This window comes from Watersipora subatra, chromosome 9 (genome assembly GCF_963576615.1).
Source record: "Watersipora subatra chromosome 9, tzWatSuba1.1, whole genome shotgun sequence".
NCBI lineage: Eukaryota > Metazoa > Bryozoa > Gymnolaemata > Cheilostomatida > Watersiporidae > Watersipora > Watersipora subatra.
Window position 1 is genome coordinate 37,611,361 of NC_088716.1, and position 14,921 is coordinate 37,626,281.

Below are 14,921 nucleotides of genomic sequence, written 5' to 3' on the forward strand. Positions count from 1 at the left end.
AAAATATGATATATTTCATCATATTTTATGTTTACGATGTGTTATACTAAATACATATACTGTATAAAACAATACAAATATAATGCATAAAATATATAGTTAGTCATATATACAATGTACTATATATATGTAACATACGTTATGAAGTTACAAGTTTGTGTGTCCCTGAGACAGACCCAGTTATGTTATAGAATCTATTGATCCTTTTGTTACATATTAGACAAGAATAGATAAAGTGAAACACTTTGCTAATTCAGAATACAAATATATAAATAGTTATGTATATAAACAAGCTTGCCGCCAAAATATTTTTCAAAAGCTAGTTTTTAATTGTATGAGCAAATTCCGATTCAGCTTTGTAATAAATTTGTTTGAAGAGTTTGGCTATAAAAGAAAGTGATAGAGATATAGAAAAGCCAGACATGCATATTGTCATATACAGCTCCTTGCTAGTTCTATATTGGTCTAATAAATATTTAGCGAAGCTAAAAAGGCTACAAAGACTTCGTGTTAGAGCGATGATGCCTCATAAAAAGAATTATGACCAATCATTGGATGCCCTTGACCTCGGTGCTCTATCGGCATTTCTTAATCTCCGGTGTCTAAAGTACTCTAACAGACTATCATATATAACTAGCCACTCCTTCATAGCTCAACCCACAAAACGAAACCATTTGCTTACAAAATAACTCGCTCATCCTATATTTAGAACATTATAAGAAGTTACATAATTCATAAGAATTATAATATGATCTATATACCTAGGTCTCAAAGTTAGTTGTGTGTATGTGTGCCCAGTTATAACTATTAAAATCTTGGAATAAAGAATCCATATCACAAAAGATTTGATCTTGAAATCTCCCATTCACCAGTCCGATACCTTACTAACTAAGCCACGCGAGCTTGATAAATATGCTAAGCAACAATATATGTCGTTATATGGGAGCAAATATACTACTGCTCTCCGTTACTTTAGCCATCAGCCACCATAGTAGCGTAATTTTATGCATGCTCAAAAGTGAGAGCAAATGGTTAACTCTTATTAGAAAGCTTACTCAAATTAGCCATTGGCACTGTGCCAGGCTAATAGCAAGCGGCAGATAATAAAAAGTAATAATTACCTCTCATTGTTTATAAGCTGATTTCTAATACCCGGGCGATGCCGGGCATTCAGCTAGCAATGGCAAATGTTGTTATATGTTAAGCACAAATAAATTTTCTGTCCAAAGACTTTTATTACCCGGGCAATGCCGGGTAGTACAGCTAGTTCAGGATAAGAATTCAATATATCATAAGAGCTCCCGTTTTTAAATACTGTTAACTTCCAATTTTATTATTTTTCCCATGTCCTGATTTGCTCTTGTCCGAAATTGGCTGGTGAAAGAAAATAAAAGATCAAATCAAAAAAATAGCAATTCATGCAATAGCTTTGAAGCCTTTTTAGTCTAATCAAATTTTTCTATTTATATAATATTGCCTTCATCTCCTCGTTATGAACTATGCTTTAATTATGGTATTTGGAATAAAGTAATAGAATACCTGAGGTAATTAGGGTGTGTAGAAAATAGCAACTGTAACAAATAGCAAATAACTGAGTACTTGTTAATAAACTAAATCATTTGGTGTATTTTAAAATTACTTTGCTTGGATTCGTCTGCTCGTCATTCTTTATCCACTTGAGCAGATATGTTGTCAGTTTATATTATTAAAGAGACATGGAGATGATAACTGTAGATATATGCGCTGTGAGAGATCATCATGTGTATTAAGTATGTGCACAATTATTCCTAAATGTGGAAAGGTGGTCATGTGGCACTGATGGTAGTGAACCTTTTTTAAATCTATCGCACATTTTTGTTTTTCTTTATTTAATATTTCAGGTTGAAAAATTAAAGACTTATTGTTGACTCTTCTTCAAAGGCTCTCAAATTCAGCTGACTGCCTTTACTATCTTCTCTCTGTTTCCAGTCGTTCCTCATTTCATTTCATAGATTTCTGAAGCATGGTTGCAGACAATGTATATGATTTTAGCAATAATTGGCAGCAGACGCAGTATCGTATTTTTCTCTACGGACACCGCCTATCTTGACATAGCTGCTCACGAGTTTATTGAAGAGAACTTGAGAGAACACGGTGAACGGGCAGTTGCCTATATCTCACTTAAAGGAACACTTGCACAAGGTAAGTTGTTAGTCTACTGATCTCTTTTTGTTTACAATTGTTGGTTTCTTTTTGTTTACAATTATTGGTTTCTTTTTGTTTACAAATGTTGGTTTCTTTTTGTTTACAACTATTGGTTTCTTGTTATTTACAAATGTTGGTTTCTTTTTGTTTACAACTATTGGTTTCTTTTTGTTTACAAATGTTGGTTTCTTTTTGTTTACAACTATTGGTTTCTTTTTGTTTACAACTATTGGTTTCTTTTTGTTTATAAATGTTAGTTTTTCTTTGTTTACAGTTATTGGAACCCAGCAAAAAACCGTCCATGATTGTATTACTAGATATAAATTAAAACGAGTGAAATGTTTTTGAAGGGTTATCAATATTCTCACAATTCTTTTGATAACAAAAGCTACAATCCCAAAAACAATCATCTAAATGTTGCTAGTAAATTCACATATGAATACTGATCCCTTTCATACAACAAGAATATACCGACGATAAACAAGCTGCTTTATAGTTGGAAATCTTCTGTTTTAATTTTATTATAATCCTAGCTGAATGCTCGGTGTTGCATGGGTAATAAACTAATTACCGAATGAGTTTGAGTACCTTACCTGGTAAGCCAGTAAAGGTAAGTTTAAGTAAAGGTACTTTACTAAAACAACTGCTGTGTTTGCTTAATAATCATTCCTTTACTAGTTAATGACCCCAAGCGTTTTAAGCATGAGTATTTTATATAAGCATGAGTATAACAGCTTGGGTATCTTAGTGTAGTGGATTGGATCACTGGTCTGCTGAGCAAGAGGTTCTGAGATCAAATCCTTTGTAATATGGATTTATCAATACCACCTAGATTTTAATCGCTATAGCTGGACGTACACACAATAGACTTTGAGGTTTATAGATTATTGATTTGTATGCGATTTTTGTTGTAACACCAAGCTGTACTGGCTATGGCACTAAATCTGTAAATTTGAAATGTTTGTCAGCTGCAAATTTAAGCATTTAATTTGTATACCATATTGGTAACAAGAACGCATATGTATACCACTGTCGTGTTAGTTGTACTATAGGAATATCGTGACTACCAAAGCAATGATATAAAAAGCTTTGTAATATATATATGCACCATAGTAGTCATATGTATGGTATATCTTAGTAATAATGTATACACCTATGTATAAATGTATATTTTTATACACAAGTACCGGTATATGTAATATGTATAAATATAGATGACATATATACATATATAAATACATATAAACATATAGGCATATATAAATATATATGATATAGAAAAATATATAGTATATATAAATGTAAATAATATATTTATATCATTGTATTAATTTGTATACTAAATCAAAATAAAGTTTTGGTTATTGCTGTATACGTGGCATAATCTTGCAACGAATTAGCAAAAACTGCTTGTGTTTATGAGTTGAAACATTGTGCTTTTAATTGTTAATACTTGCATATCATTTATTATATATTGTACCTGCATGCCCTCTAAGCTATAGTGTGATAAATTGTAGGCCCCTACCTGCATGTGAAATCTTCACCACCGCTGCAGAACTTTATAAGAAAGGTTGTCTCAGATTTCTCTAATACAAATGCAAGGTGGGTTTATCAAACTCATTCCTTGGAAGAGAAGATGTTAGTTTGAATACATCAGTTACTAGCTAGCTTCATTACAACCTGCTAAGTATAAGCCCTGCAGACAACACACAAATGGTGACAATTTTAATGATATATTTCGGAGTTATCAGAACACTATTATTTGTCAACAATGTTTAGTTTATGTAGTTTTCTCCATGCTGTCTAATTCTTTGCATTGGCATTTGTCGAATGCAGAGAAAATTCTTTTTAGACAAAATCATCTTTAACTATTTCATAGCCAGTTCCATGAGGTTGTCTATTGAAGGCTAATATTGACTGTACATAAATACATAGAGATACATATAGTGTATGTTTCTCTGTAATGAGCTTGGATTTAGCTTACATTTCTCAGCAGCTGGTGAACAAAATTCAATATTTGAAGTTGATGCTGTTAAGGTAGTTAGTTCATTTGTAGCGTTTTGAATTGTTCCATCTAAAACTACTGCTACCGACAGCATATATGGATGACACTGTAAGCTCAAACTCTCAAGGTTATTTTTTGCATCTGCTCAACATAGCTAAACAATGATATGTTTGTTTGTCTGATAGCCTACAGGCTAACTAAAAGCTAACTAACTTATTAGCTAAAGTTGCTTATGAATGAATGTTAAATTTTTTAAATTTTAACCATCCCAAAACAGTTTTGTATTGATTGTGCATCATGTAATTATGGCAAACAGTTGCCCTTATATTCACATCTTTGTGTCACCTTTTATGTTAGTGTTACCAGCTTCTTCAAAATAAATATCTCTGAACCAAAAATTTAAACTCGATTTAGAGAGAACTATGGTAACTCAAATGCGTTAAGATTTTTTAGACAACTATTAGCTGTTATCTAACCTAAGTGTTTGCAATCCAACTGTAAAGACAACACTAGAGAAAAAATGACTGTAGATTAGTTGTGCCATATCACATCAAAATCTTTTTGTATAGTTATCAAAGTGTGGAGGGACCTAACGCCTATAGAACATTCTATTCAAATCTCGGAGCTCCAATCATAGAGTTGAGTTTCTCTAACAAGGTAAGATAACTCTGTATAACAAGTAGTCATCTCAGTGAATGTATATTCATATGAATATCTCTACATGATTGCCAACTTTAATATAATGTTTTAAATTGTATGACCTACCGTGATGCTTGGTATTATATTGTTTTGATACCTGAATGCAAACAAACTTTTGATTATTGTATTAGTTATATATTTTTATTGTGGCGCCGCAACCAGAAAATTGAACAAAATAGTTATCTTTAAATAAACAACTTGGAGATATGATTAGGCTGATATTAACCGCTAAAAATGTTACAAATGTCTCAAGTATTGTGATTGGCTAAACCATTTCTATCTCACAATTATAGACTTAAATTTGGTCTTATTTGTAAAACTTATTTTAAGAACTATTTGCTTTAAAATTTACTCTATGGCCATATTGGATTATACAAAATGTAGCAATTGTTCTAATGCACAATATAAAAAGCAAACAAGCTTTACAACAAGGGTAAGGCAACTACAAAAGACAAGACCCCCCAAAAGAAGAGGGACAACTTTAGTAATAACCTAGCAGTGCATTCGCTAATATTTATCCACTGTTCCATCCAAACATCAGTTGTATGCTATATAATTCTTCTGCAGGAGCAAGCAAGAGGAGTTGACTCCCTACCAGTATGTTGTGATCCAACTACAGCAAGCACAAATGAGGATAAAGTCAGGCTGACAGCTGAGATACATTTACAGACAATTCTGAAACTGGCTGGAGAACCAATTCTTCCTTATGACCCATCAGAAATACAAGGTACACGATCTAGTTTTAAATACGCAAATTGATACCTAATACAGTGTACCCTCGAGATACGATTACCCTGATATACGATTTTTTCACCTTACGAAGTCAAACATTGTGAGATCTTCACCTCGCTATACGAATTTTATTTCACCATACGATCGTGAGAAAAGTTTTGCCCGAGTTAAAATTCGGCGGTTGGTGTGCTCATAACGCACGTCGAAATAAAAAAAGACACCGAAACATAGTGTGCCGAAAAAATTTTCAGAACGTTTAGAAGAGACACGATGTTCGACTTCTCTCATGTCAGAATTCCGCGTGGAAAATTTCGTGTAAAATACTCAAGGCAGAGGAAATATTCATTTGTAGCGTTATAGTATCTTTTACTATAAACTTTTAGTCAGCATACGTATATAACTACGAGTATCTACATTTAATTTGTTAGCTATGAAATCTGAGACTGCTACAAAACGAAGGAAAAATGATTTCTATGTCAACAAAGTTGATGTCATAAATAAGAAGAAGGCACCCGTATTATTAACATTGTCAAGGAATATGATTGCAACCAATCAGCATTTGCAATTATTATTAAAACAAGAACTCCATTAAAGCAAGCACAAGAAGAAGCTTACGACTGAAAATTTGAAGGAGTTAGAAGGCCATGCACGCGATCAGCATTCAAAAGGAGCAACCAATTAGTAAGGGCGAGGAGGTAGAAGATACAGAAAACCCCCACATTGGCAGAAATGTTTCAAGTGTTTAATTTACTGATGTGGAATGGTACATTAAAACAATACATGTATAATATATATTATTTATCTCTTGTGTGGCACGTTTTTCATATTTTATTCATTTTATTTGTTTCCTTTTGATTTTGTTTTATTTTTTTGTTTAACCATGTCTTTGCAGATGGGCTTGTTATCTCTTATGTGAATACAATTCATCGTATGTATGTAACTCATATAACTAGCTACTCAAGATGGTTGATGCATTCACATTACTTTCTGAAACTTGTTCAAGCCTTGTCCTCTAGTGTATAAATACGTACAAACTTTGTACGTATGATTACATTGATTCTTGTGCACGTTTCATACAAGAAAAACTACTGTAGCGCCTTCTCTGGATCCTTCTACAAGCGTTAGCTAGCTAGCAGTTTTCTGCATTGCACCAGCATTTTTTTTTTAAATCAGAAAAAAATTGGACAGGACTAGACAACTTTCTTTCGCCTGCCAAAAATTCCATTTCATTACGTATTAAATTAACCTTCAAGTGTACAGCAACATAATTAACATTGATACGTTTTTACCTCCCCTCTGCTTTATTCGCTACATGTACCAGCTAAAGTCACGTTACTACAAAGGTATGTACGTCCTGTATAATAGTAAATAAAATTTCATTTTCTTTTCGGTAGCCATTAAATGGTCAGGTGTGTGAGAGGCTGCTTTCGATAACTGCATCGCTCGGCCTTTCTTATTGAATTCTGGTTGAAAAAGGTTTCAACCAGACACGCTAAATTTTATAATGAAAGTGAAGACAGAAACTTATGAAGGATAAAATCTCGTGATAATAAATTGAAATTCAGTAAACTAATTCAAAATACATACTAAAACATAAATTAGCATACTATTTTGTTACTAATTTTCAATATGTACCGCATTTTTATAAAATTTTGGACGATTTTTACCTAGCATTTTTCCATTGTATAATTTCAATGGTTTCTATACCCCGACATACGATCTTTTTCGCCATACGATGCCAGTCCTGGAACGGATTAACATCGTATCTCGAGGGTGCACTGTAGTTATGGCATATTGGTAAACATGCGCGGTTGGAAACTGGATGACCGGAGATCAAATCCATTATACTGTAATGTCAGTTTGTTCTGAAAGTTTACTAGCTTGTTCTATATAGCAAAAAGCACACTAAATTTACCGAGAGAAATGTATAACCTTTAAATGTGTCAATTCTAAGGAAAAAACGAATCACTAGTAATATTCTAGAAGGTTCCGAACTGAATAGGTTCACCTGATGCCTACAGACAACATGTACTAAGTACCCATACACCCCCACATGGCGCAACAATGCCATCACGGAAACAGCCATTTTGCTCTCATTCTGTTGTGATTCAGTGTCGCCGTTTGGAAGTGAAACACCCACGCGATGCCTCATCTTTGTGCCATGAAAACAGCCTTAGCGATCAACGGTTTGGCACTTGTGCATGTGCATAGGTCTTGTTTTCCTGTTGCTTCATACACTGACATATGCCTTGCCATAAGCCATAGCTCCATAGCTCTTCTATAGTGCCCTATGGAAACACGACCTGCTTGTTGGCCCCGCATAGCCTACCCAGGTGCTGCTACACTATCGCTGTATGGAGACTTGGTACATATATATATATATATCTTAAATAGATAAGAATATTATAATAGGGTGCAAATCATAATATCATAAATGTAGATACTCATGCATCGTTCGGTTTCATGTTTTTACAAAAGTTAATCTCTGTCATTCTAACAAAAGTTGTGATAATTATCTTTGGTCTAAACTTGAATTTCAAGAGCTAATAACTATTTTTGCAAGTCAAATATGTTGCACTTGCGTTCAAATCAATACTCTGAATAACGCAGTAATAGCACCTACATATCAGAGTCACAGCAGGATGATACTACAGGAGATGAACTGAATAGTAACTATCAATAACACAGAGTGGCTGTTTTATCTAGTTGTTTATGAATGTCACTATTGTGATTGTATGTAGAGAAATAACAATGTTATCTTCAATTCTCATTACATTAAGGACAGCTTTCTGCCTTGAGCTCTCAATCAATTTAGTCTAAAAAATAAAAAGGCAGTTATCAGATGTTGTTTGCAATAGACCATTCGCTAACATGGCTCGTTAAGAACAATAATTATAAAAGAAGAAATGATACAACTGGTTGACTTGAAGGAAATGGACACTTTTTATAACTGTTGTATAAAACAGATATAAAAAGATATATTATACAGATACATTATACAGATATAACAGATATAATATAATCTTTCTCAGGCAAAAAAATGAAGCATATTCAGGGTTTGCAGAGCTCTGTAGCAAAAAATATTTTATTTTCGTATATAAATTGCCTAGCAAACATGTGATTCATCTTCAATTCATTTATTTGTTCACTCATTCCTTTAGTTATTCATTCATTTATTATGTCCATCCATTTGTTTGTTTATTCAGTGATTCAAGATACTGCTGACAACTAACCCTATAAATAGAAACATACATGTATATGGCAAGCGATTATTTATTATTGACATTTATTTATCTATTATGGAGCGTTGATGGCTCCGTAATAAATTCTGTTCACCAACACGAAAAACAAACAAAATGCGCAATAAAAATCACTTCTACAAGTCATGAATTGCGTATCAATTACAAGTAGTATTCTAATTTTCTCAAGTGTTAACTGCATAAATGTTTCTTGTAGTTGTTTTGCGTTAATACCTCTTTCGATACAACACTTTTTAGGTAGCACTCGTAGTAGTGTGACCATATACCGTAACTATCAACACTGTTTGTTTTAGGTAGCACTCGTAGTGGTGTGACCATATACCGTAACTATCAACACTGTTTGTTTTAGGTAGCACTCGTAGTGGTGTGACCATATACCGTAACTATCAACACTGTTTGTTTTAGGTAGCACTCGTAGTGGTGTGACCATATACCGTAACTATCAACACTGTTTGTTTTAGGTAGCACTCGTAGTAGTGTGACCATATACTGTAACTATCAACACTGCTTGTTTTAGGTAGCACTCGTAGTAGTGTGACCATATACCGTAACTATCAACACTGTTTGTTTTAGGTAGCACTCGTAGTGGTGTGACCATATACCGTAACTATCAACACTGTTTGTTTTAGTAAAGGTTAAGTTAGGTAAATCAAAACAAAACTGTACAGAACTGCGTTTAGGCAATGACACAATGTAAGCAAGAAAGTGGTGATTGAAGCAACCATAACGAACTTATATTATATGGCATAATATAATTATTATATTATGTCATAATATAATTTCAAGCCCGTATGATTACTTAATAGTATGATTATTAGTATTACTAATTATTATTGATATAGTAACGTCAACAATTATACTATTATTTAATAGTAATATTCACTGAGGTAGAGAGTATTCAGCGGGTTGTATGGTTAAATAAAAGATGCCATTTAGATGTTATCATTATATGTTTGATGTGCACAAACAAGATTTCTGTATTTTTGCAGTTCTCTACAATAGAGGCTTTGAAATGGTGCAACGAAACAGAGATCTAGTAGAGGACAATCTATATGCAGATTTTCAAAAAGGAATAAACAGCCTCAACAAAATGCAAAATAGGCTAAACAAAACATTAGAAAATGCATTCTCAGGACGTCATGAGTAAGTTGAAGTATGAAGTATGTCAATTCTTACTCATTCTATGCCCATCTGCGGCATTGAGAGAAGACATTTCTTTGTATTATTATGCAGTTTGGCTTTATCGCTTTTTATTAAACCCTTAATTGTAAAAAAACTACCCTTGCAGTTCGGCGTCGTGAGAGATCGCCAGGTGTATTAAGTAACTGCACAAGCATTCTGAAATATGGCAAGGTGGTTGATAGGCGCCGTTGATAGAGTGTTGGTTTATGAAGTAGAAAGTCATGAGTTAACATCCAATTGAAAGCAGTATTTTTTCTAACGCTCTCAGCGCGTCTTCAAACGGTCCGGTGCTTCCTACAGTAGACGAGGATTCATCATGAAACAACCAATGATAAAGCATTCAATCCAATCGTTTAAAAAAAAATTTTTAGTAAACCAAAAGATGTGACTAAAATGATTGTCGTATAACACTATTACATGTAGATAACAAATATGAAAAATGGCTAAAAAAATTGTGTAATTTGCTAAGTAATAACAATGAATCATTCAATTCCGGCCAATTAAATTTTTGGTAACTTTCACAAGAGCAGTAATTATGACTAACGATTTACGATTTGTTGCGTACACATGTGATAGTCACGACTGGCAATCTGAATCTATCACTCTCTCATGCAAACACGACAGTAGGCCTATATAAAACTGCAGTGAGTTAACCAAAATGCTAAATGCAAGGTTTACAGTAACATATCAGCACATATGTGAAATCAGGCACTTGCTTTTATATATTCAAGAAAATAAAATCACTAGACTAGGAATGCTATAAAGGCAGTCAAACTTTCACATATGAAGTTAATTCACTCTGATGCCTTTGTGTATTAAAATCGTTAAATGCTGAAATGAATATTCCTGTGAGAAAAACCTAAGTTACTTCACAACTCTAAAACCCATGATAACTCCTTAATGAATACAACAGGTTGTTAGACCCTGCATTAAAAGATTTTGGTAACTCGTACATTACAGGAAAGTATATAAAGAGTTAAATATAACACACTATAATAATAAAGTAACGATCAATAAAAGATTCATGGTTACTGTACCTTAGAGACAAGAATAGAGGCATACGCTGATGTATAGGTTCAGAAGTAGAAGTGATGATGGAGATATGTGCTGCAACGTACCTTAGCCCACCTTAACTGCAACTTACCTTAACTTACCTTATCTAATGTTTAAAGTCGCCTAGTTTCATTATCTGTTATTATTTTTATTCTTTCTTTTAATTTTCACTGGTCTCTTCAATTTTGCTAAAGAAATTGAGATGGTGTGAGAAACTCTGAACACCCTTGTTGAGAATTCCTCAAGGCTAGAGTCAAATATTTTTTAGAAATTCACTTATAAACCTGATAAGTTCATCTGTGAGGTAGAGGTGTGCCTGTAACACATACTATGTACTCGATAACATTTTGCTGATATTTTTGTGACGACAAGAATGTTCTAGAATGTTTGAGTTATTGTGCCAACTCTTAAGGCAACCCAAATGGAAGTTTGCTTGTAACATACTGCTGGATATCTTCTGATATTTTTGTGACGACGAGAATGTTCTAGAATGTTTGAGTAATTATACCAGATATTGATCAGCCAGCCATTCTGATTTAGTTTTACGACAAGATCAATTGATTTTTACTTAGTCTATTTGTATATCTCTTTTTAATCCAGTGACATGACTATCAGACGACTGAATGATGCTCTAACGGGTTTAACAAGATCCTGCATATTACCGCAAGGGGTGCCTATGATCCACCCAGAAAATACAAGCGTGGTCATTAGGAACCTCGACAACAGGTACTACAAACTCAACAACCTACAAGATGATAGGGCCAAATGATGCCAAGCTCCTATTAGCGCTGTGGCTATTAGACATAATTATAGTTATTTAACATTTGCTTATTTCAAGTCGTATGCAGTACATGACCTGAAATATGCAAATAAAAATGTGTGTGACGTGATCATATCTACCCAGATTGTTAGCTTCACCCATCAGAAAATTGAAATGTTCAGAATTTAGCATACATAATCATCTAACAACATAAGTTTGAAGCTGATTGCTTTACATATTCGAAATCAGGACAAAACGAGGATTAATTTAATATATAATTAATGGCTATTGATTAAATTCACAATGAGGAACAATATTGTAAATGAGAGTTTTAGTTTCCAATAAAGGGTACAGCTTATTTTGCACTGTAGGTATTTGACAAAGTTAAAGATTATTTTTGGATTCAGCAAAGAAAAACCTATGTTAGAAATAAAATATAATTGTAACAAGCGAAGCTCGAACGCTCAGTGCAAAGCCTTACAAGAATGATCATGATAAATTCTTCAATATGTACCTGAAGGCATTCAATGCCCAAAAGCCAAAATGTCTTTAATTAGCAACCCTTAAGCCTCTACGTAATATTGCTAGTTCCTGCAGTAGAGCTTTTGTCTAATTACACTTAAGGAATGTTTTGAACAAATTGGCTTTTAATCCTGATTTCATAAGCGTCATTATCTAAAATTAATGGAGCATTAATGGACGCCTAAAATGGCTGCAATTACCACCAGTTAACTGTCCAATCAAAGCCATCAAAAGCTAGATGAGTTTTACCAAAAATGAACATTGCATCACCTAAACTATCTGTTGCTATGCACCAAGATATTCCCCATTATAAAATAAACAAATGATGGTGACAAATGATGAAGGAAATCTGATATCTTCCGATTTGACACTGAATAAAAATGGAACAATGGAATGTGCTTATTTAATTGTAAAAACTAGAATGATTAATAATATGATAAGTTATGATAGAAGCATTGGGCATCTCAAATATATGTCAGAGTCTGCATAAGAACAATGTATGTAGTTAACAGAGTATGTAGTTAACTCCATCTGTTCTTAGGAATCTGCTACTTGGATCCACTTCACGGAATGAATACGAAGTGAGAATCTTTCCTGGACTGTATGAGCTCTTTACTCTTTCTAAAGACCCAAGAGCTCCAGAAATCTCTGATGAGATCTCCAAACACATAACAGAGATTATGGCCTCCATGGTAGACTTTGGTGACTACAGCAAACGTGCCATATTCGACTCCAACCTTTCAAGCCAATAAGGCTTTAAAGAACGTACTTCAGCAAAGAAAACCAGAAACCACGCATGGACCGCCTTTACCAAGAAAGCAAGACATATTTTTCAAAAATTGGTTTTTTAACTGCAACGCTTAAAAGGTACTAATATATTATTGTTGTTTTTATTGTTTATTGACTTCACTCTTGTTGTTTATTAATTCAATTTACTATGATAAAGTTTATTAATTGAATATGTTGGCATATAGAGGAGCTACGGTTGGCTCTTACCAATTATATCTTTAAAAAGACATGAAAGTGAATAATAAAACTGATGAGAAAACTTTAGAATAAGTGTTTAAATATCAGCATAATGAGACGAGTGATGAAAATTGGTGCTATCATAAAATGTAGTTTTGAACCTAGAATACTATTGGTCTCTCACCAAATGTAGTTTTGAACCTAAAATACTATTGGTCTCTCACCAAATGTAGTTTTGAACCTAGAATACTATTGGTGCTATCACAAAATGTAGTTTTGAACCTAGAATACTATTGGTGCTATCACAAAATGTAGTTTTGAACCTAGAATACTATTGGTCTTTCACAAAATGTAGTTTTGAACCTAGAATACTATTGGTCTTTCACAAAAGGTAGTTTTGAACCTAGAATACTATTGGTCTCTCACAAAAGGTAGTTGTGAACCTAGAATACTATTGGTCTCTCACACAATGTAGTTTTGAACCTAGAATAATATTGGTCTCTCACAAAACTTTAAGCTTCCTTAGGCCTAGTTTACTCAAGATTTTTAGGGCATAGTCATATTCTCGGAAATCGAGTGATAAGGTTTTCATGAGGAATTGAGGGTTTCATTCTCATTGCTTCTCGAATATACAACTAAAGGAGATGCTTCATTATCTGTTATTATTATTATCATTAAGCTGTTTGATATCTCAAACAGCTAGGATTCCGAAAATGTTTTGTGACTAGCAGAGGTAGAACAAGCCTGTGCTGCAAAGAAGGCATGGATTACTATGCATATAAACGGTTTTACCACAACCTACATAATTAACGTTCTAATCAGTTTAAATCACCCGAGACAATTACGATATGAATTCACATACGATATATCTACATGTATGTACACTGATGACTTTTAATGCTTGATTTTTTTGCTTTTAGTGTCACCAGGGAAAATTCATTGTACAACAACCTATAGAATTAACAAATCAGTATATGCTTTTGAATTTGTCTACAAAAAACAGTGACAAATATAGAAAACAATGAAATCTGCTAATAGTTAGTTGATGAGAACCAAAGGTACAACCCTTCACTAATCACCTGATGATGAATACTGCAAATGATTTCAGCGCATCTTAATGATTTATAGCATACACATACAGTTTCTTATCAGAACTAGATGGTAATTATAAAATGATGGCATATAAACACACCTGTAAACAGTTGGAGAGGTCTGTATATTCTTGTTTACTTTTATATAAATCTAGAAATGTTATTTATGAACTGTAAGAATATACAGCTGCAGCCTATAACATTTGTCTTGAAGACAACTTGCAGACAGTAGCAAGCCTTCCACATATACAAGCGTCATGATAATTGCTCAAACTCTACCAATACTTGGCTCTATGTTCTCGTACTCTATAGATTTAGTGATGTCATCACATTTTGGTATCCGGTATTGAACAAAGGGCCTGCAACTTATAGACCAAAGCTTTGCTTTGAAGGAAGAAATATCAAGAATGAACTTTTGAGCAAACCGTTTTTATAAAACAGAAATAAACAACAAATAATGCTATGAG

The 14,921-nt window shown here is 33.4% G+C and overlaps 1 protein-coding gene across 3 annotated transcripts in view; it reads left to right on the forward strand.

The window, feature by feature from the left end:
- LOC137404006 (glutamate carboxypeptidase 2-like) overlaps positions 1-13,450 on the forward strand; it is a 31,039-nt gene extending 17,589 nt beyond the window's left edge. For all 3 annotated transcript variants that reach the window (XM_068090162.1, XM_068090163.1, XM_068090164.1), the window contains exons 11-17: positions 2,032-2,181; positions 3,702-3,786; positions 4,759-4,846; positions 5,456-5,615; positions 9,870-10,023; positions 11,716-11,841; positions 12,939-13,450. In XM_068090162.1, the coding sequence (XP_067946263.1) occupies positions 2,032-2,181; positions 3,702-3,786; positions 4,759-4,846; positions 5,456-5,615; positions 9,870-10,023; positions 11,716-11,841; positions 12,939-13,149 (974 nt within the window). In that variant the 3' untranslated portion in view covers positions 13,150-13,450. The remainder of the gene's footprint in view (positions 1-2,031; positions 2,182-3,701; positions 3,787-4,758; positions 4,847-5,455; positions 5,616-9,869; positions 10,024-11,715; positions 11,842-12,938) is intronic.
- The last annotated feature ends 1,471 nt before the right edge of the window (positions 13,451-14,921 follow it).